This window comes from Chelmon rostratus, chromosome 2 (assembly GCF_017976325.1).
Source record: "Chelmon rostratus isolate fCheRos1 chromosome 2, fCheRos1.pri, whole genome shotgun sequence".
Lineage (NCBI taxonomy): Eukaryota > Metazoa > Chordata > Actinopteri > Chaetodontiformes > Chaetodontidae > Chelmon > Chelmon rostratus.
Genome location: NC_055659.1, coordinates 8,669,455 through 8,675,491, shown reverse-complemented (window position 1 = coordinate 8,675,491; position 6,037 = coordinate 8,669,455). Strand labels below are relative to the sequence as shown.

General features: G+C 41.0%; 1 protein-coding gene across 1 annotated transcript; it reads right to left on the bottom strand.

The window, feature by feature from the left end:
• Window positions 1-760: 760 nt before the first annotated feature.
• csrp1b (cysteine and glycine-rich protein 1b) lies at window positions 761-5,822 on the bottom strand. The gene is made up of 6 exons (XM_041952872.1): window positions 5,750-5,822; window positions 4,662-4,771; window positions 4,026-4,194; window positions 3,669-3,798; window positions 3,452-3,545; window positions 761-2,078 (listed from the first exon to the last, which is right to left on the bottom strand). The coding sequence occupies exons 2-6, from the start codon at window positions 4,768-4,770 to the stop codon at window positions 2,002-2,004; spliced, it is 579 nt and encodes a 192-aa protein (XP_041808806.1). The 5' UTR covers window position 4,771; window positions 5,750-5,822; the 3' UTR covers window positions 761-2,001.
• Between the last annotated feature and the right edge of the window lie 215 nt (window positions 5,823-6,037).

The following is a 6,037-nucleotide window of genomic DNA, read 5'->3' as shown; positions in this document are numbered from 1 at the left end:
GGCTCCAGTAATCAATGCTTGAATTAACCCTTAATTCTTTGCATGGAGTCAGGGGACAGACCCGCTGCTCGCAGGGCTGGAGCTTCTCAAGGAATAAACACTGGAATAGATATATAATTAATCTGTTTAGTGGATTTATCTGCACTCTCGCTTCTCAGCCACTGTCAGCTGTTATAATGTAATAATTAGTCTCTCTTTGTCTATGTTGACTGCAGACTGGAGGGGGAGTGTACTTTACTTAATGAATGCACAGAGGGGAGAGAGGAGAGACTGGAGGGAAATAACAGAACCAGAGTATCACACTAACTACTACAGTACAGTTTTTCTCTTGAGGAGGGCCAACAGCTTCAAACCATATCTTTACATAGTTTGCTGCTATATTAATATTCCAGATCTCATAAGGAAGCTACTGTTGCTATTCCTGTCTCGTTCTCTGCTGTCACACATGTGCAATTTTCAATAATAACAGGCAGATCTGCCATTAAAATTTGTATTAATATTTGAAATAATGGACCCTTGACACCGGGCTGACTGAAATGACCACTATCATTAGCAGATGTTAACAGCTGTAACTCTGAATGTGAAGCGTTCCTTGGAAGTGATGCTGGGTGAGTGCTGTAAGCTAGCTCTTACTGTAGCAATGATTGCTTGGCTATGATTGGACAATCACTATTTGGGGGAGGGGTTTAGCAAACACTGAATAAGAAACAAAACAGAATAAAAATGTAAAAATATTGCAATTGAGTCAAAAGAATGAATCAAAACAAATCCACTTTATTACAGTTAATGAGTAAATTATATACATTTTCTTGTGGACAAGACTTTTATATATTAATCATTTCAGCTGATTGACTATTGGATTAGGTCTCTCTATTGCCCTCTGGTGGATGAAGGACTGAAGGGAGTAAAACTATATGTGCATGGTATTTTCATAGTTAGAGCAGAACATTCAGAGCAACTTATTTCCAAACTAAGACGTCTACATGGTCGCTCCACTTATTCATTATGAATCTAAACACATGAAAGCTCTGGAACAGATCCCACTGTAATACTTTCATCTCTGTGTGGATTTCAGACTTAGTTTTGCTGTTTATGTGACTCACATGTTGTAGTCAGTGCCAAAGCAAACCGCTGCTGCCCCCACCACCACCACCACCACCACCACCACCACCACAGCTGCCAAGCACACTGGTCATTGTGCCTCCTCGAGACGGGGCTGAGCACTGCGACTCCCTTGTTCACCACAACAGCAGGCATTTTGCTCAGTTTGATGATGATTACAAGGAGTAGCAAGCACACCCAAGACCACATAAACATACACACTGATTTCATCAGACCAGAACAACAAAAAGAACATTGACAATTGTGTAAGACATGCCAAATTTTGCATCACAGGGGAATAAGAAAAGAAATGCATTGTTTTTTGTTTGTTTTTGCCTGATGTTTACTTTGTGTCTCACTAATACTGCATATCTTAAGACCGTATGTACACCATTTGACATGTAAGGCAGAAAAGAAGACTTTATCTTGAGTGTAAGTGAAGCTTGATGCGGGGCTGCTTTTTCACTGCTGTCAGACACCGACTCATTCAGATTTTAATCAAATTCCACATGAGCCAAACTCAAGTGCAAGTGTCTCCTACTATTGCAGCACAGTTTAATTTTTCTTTTTTTTGTCCTTGTAAGAATGGAGTCAGCTTGCTGCTAACCAGGTTAAACACACACAATGTGCACAGAGTTAGAGTTAGAATTCAGTGCGTTATAAAATGTTTCACAGGATATCTCGTTTTTTTTAACCAGGCAAAATGAGAATGTAGACAAACAGCAAAATCTACTCTGTGAGCTTGTACAAAAAGCTGCGTGTTGTGCGCTTCTTTCATTCCTCTTTGCCTTCAGCGAGAGTGAAAGCAGGGTAAAATAGGCTGGATATTGACTGAAGGCCCCTGGAAGCGATGATATCAGATCGCTGATGTCAGTCCCAGGTGGGCCGAGGCTTCAGGCCTTACTGGGAATGCGCCAGAGCTCCTGCACCCTGACCAAAGCCAAATCCCTTGGGACCGAAGTTCTTTGCATAGCAACCTGTGAATGACATTACAGAGGCTGAGAAACACTGTGCAGGATACTCTGGCAGGCTGGAGTTTGAATTACACAGAATAATGACTTTTTTAACTGCAACTTGCAGAGCCACAGTATCAGAACCACAGATCGTTTTAGCTGTTAACTGGCTTATTTAAACTTGGTAGCTGACAAACATGAAGTCTTGCTCATATATGAATAAAAATACACTAAATGGCAAATGTCAGAGGGGCTGCTGACCTATTGGGTCTCTGTCTAAGTAATTTAGAGCAACTGCTTCTGTTCTGCAGGTCGAGGTTCAGATGTTGCCGGTTGAGGTTAACTCAACCACTGACATCTGAAGGACTGTATGTTGTACAATTCTGCTGCCTCTCATATAACAACTGCAAGTGCTGCAATATATTATTTCATTCATTCATCCAATAACACTCAAACTGAACTGAGCTACAGCTAAAGCTTATTTTCACCATCAATTAATCTGCACATTATTTCACAAATGAATCAGTAAATCAGTTTTCCCAAGATCAAGGTGATGTCTTCAGATTGCTTATTTTGTCCAAAATGCCAAAGATTTTCAGTTTACTGTCACATAAACAGTATTGGGGAGTAACTAGTAACATGAAATTACAAAATGCAAGTAATTGTACTGTAATTGTTACAGTTGAGATAAAATATGTAATCAATTACTACTAATCAAAATTCTGGTGTTATATGTTCTTATATGTGAAATATAACAGTCATTCTGTTGCTTTGCACCTTTTCGCCCTGCAGGAATTACTTCTCTTGGCGTATTTCTGTTGGCTCAGATTTTTGAGTCGGACAGACCAGCAGTGAAAATGATGTAAACATCGAAAATACGGATGTCAAACTTGAGGAAACATCTACATGTTAAGTTAATGTTCCTGCTATCAGCCACATCAGATAAAGTGGCTCCTGGCCCTAAATGTTATTTGTGTGTGTTCAAGATGTAATTCAGCTCTATATTTTGCTTTGAATGTCCAGGCTACATATCTATGCTAGCTCGCTAACAGATGCCTTTTGGTTTTTAGGACTTTTCAGCTTTGTTGCCCAGTTTAAAACACGTTAGAAAAGTAATTAGTGTAATACATTATTTTGTAATTAATTACATAATATATTTTCTAACAGGCTAGCTACTGTAATCTATTACATTTCAAAAGTAACCTCTTCTCCAACACTGCACATAACACTAAGAAAAGCAACCAAATCTTCACATTTTGGAGGGAATGGGAATGTTTGGTATTACTTTCTGTGAAAATGAACAGCTGATTATCAGAATAGCTGCTGATTTAATTTTCTGCCCATCAGCTCATCAAATCATGCAGCAGTGACTGAAGCTGCTGTTGATAGACACAGACCTTTACAGAAGATCTCTCCGTCTCGATCGGCGACGGTCGTGGACTCCAGTCCTTTGCCACACTTGGCACAGCGAAAGCAGGCTTTATGCCAGGACTGATGAGAGAGCAGAGAGCACAGGCTCAAAAATATACACAGAACTGACAAATCTCCACTTTCATTCTTGATCTGAAGCGCAGTTTATAAACTGAGATAACGGCATATGCAGATCGTTCTTACGTTGCCTCCTCCGATAACCTTCTCTGCTGCGTACACTGTTTTCCCACATCGAGGACACACGTCTGTGCCCCCTGGTTTCTGGGCAAACTTTGAGGCGTTTGGGTTATTTGTGGGGCGATGGGGACTTTGTCTGTCAAGAAGAAACAGAGCTTTAAAGGTGGGAAACACATCAGGTGGAGGGAATCTCTGGGACTGAAACACAGATGAGTGGATCCATTTTTTTCCAGCACCTGCAGACTTTGTGCACTTATCTCCATTCAATGAAGCAAACTCAAGCATCAGATCAAATGTACTTTGTCGTTCTATAATCTGGATAAACCATATATAGCTTTACACTCTTCTTAATAGATTGCTCACACTTCAGGCTTGATTCCAAGTCCTTCTCCTGTGTCCATACTCAGCGTGCCGGCTCCACCTCCGAAGCCGTAGCCTTTTGGCCCATATTTCTTGCCATAGCATGATTTGCAGTAGATCTCATCCACATGAACGGCCACTGTTGTGCTGTCTAAGTTCTTCTTACAGACCACTTACAACAAAGAAAAGAGGAAAATCAAAAACTAATTAGAAATGCAAATATTCGTAGAATTATGTGTTTTTTTCTGTAGCTCACAAGCATCTTTACAGCACAACAAATGAACATTTTTTTTCACAGATGTTTAACTGTGACATAACCACAAACTATGTGTGACATTTTGAAGAAGGGCCATACCCACTGTGAGCTTAGCCGGCTCAGATAAATACTTTACTGTGCTGGAGGGGGAGTTTGGGTACCTTCCTCTGCCATTTAAGGAAGACCAAGCCTTGGTCACATGCTTCCACTGGATCCAAATAAGGGCCGAGATGTCTGAGCGAAAACCTGCAGATGCTCACTTTCCTACTCGGATGCCAAATACTCTGCATTCCACTCCGGCACTTCTCGTGATTTCAGAGTTGTTTATGAACTGGGAGTCGGAAGACGAATAAAGCAGATTACCTGGGAACTTTAATACTCACTGCACAGAAAACAGGATTTATGCCAGCTCTTCCCCTCGCACTGCACTTCCTCGGCGAAGTAGACTGTTTTCTGGCAGCAGCCGCACTTGTTTCCTCCGCCGAAAGGCATTCTGTAAGCACACAGCAGAGCCTGTTGTGTACATTTTTCATGCACTGTATATATAACGTCTCTCCTCTGGAGTGGGGATCAGTGTTACTCATTACCAGAGGCCATCTGCGACGCTGGATGCATCGTTACCTATAAAAGGAGACGTACCAGCGTGCTTTGACACACTGCGCTTTCTTTCCCTCTTGTTTTAGCAGACTGTCATAAGTGGATATCTGAAGGACTTTTCATTCCTGATTGTAAAATGCAAAGTACCTGCCAGCGTTGCTGAGTTATAGCACCAAACCACCTCACACAGATAAAATGATGCCAGAACACACCCTGCGTGGACACCACAGCGATGTCAGTTTCAGCAATTAAATGTCTCTCTATGGTGTCGACTTCATGACAGTCGGCAATCTGAGGTCACTCTGGATAAACAGGAAATTCCCCGCATTTCGTTTTGCAATCACATATGTTAACAGTCGTGACCTCAGACAACCCAACAAGCTACAATAAAGATTTGTTGAGTTACTCAGTTTGTTTTAGAAAACAACAAATAAAAGCAGTGTTTGGGGTCAGTTTTGATACACACTCTGTACTTGCTTATGGCATTTTTACATTGGCACCTTTTTTCAAGGTTGTTTCACATCTGTCTTTGCTGTTTATGCTCAGGAAACATGTTGGAAGCAGAAACCCTTTCTATCCAAATAAGAGGAAATCTCCCACTTTAAAGTTAGGCCTCTTAACCGGACACAAACCAGCACCAGTTTATAGTTGTTTGGTCAAAAGTAACTCTGAATGTCAAATCTTAAATGAAAGCAACATTCTTTCCTATAAATTCATTTTATTTGATCTTAGTAGCATAAAAAGGTTATTATACTTTCTCTTTAAATTAACTTTAACACACAACTTAGTGAAACATGAAGACATGAACTTGTCACGCTACTATTGAGATATTTAATATATTTTTTCTGTGTCCGTACAAGTTAGACAAACCTACCTGTACTGAGGTGACAGGCTGATCCTCTCAGTGGTGTTAGGAGATGACTGAGTTGAGAGGAGACACTGGTCTGATGAAGAGAGGAAGAGGGAGGCTGAGTGGACACCAGGCTGAACTGAGGGAGGAGTCGGATCACAGAGACAAAAAGAGGGAGAGAAGTAGGGAGGAAAAGGAGAAAGATAGTGAGAATTATTGATGGACATGGAGGGTGGGAAACCACAAGCAATGGATATCCTCCATCTTGATGTAGCAGAAACCGTCTGACTTGGTGAAATCACAGAATTTCCT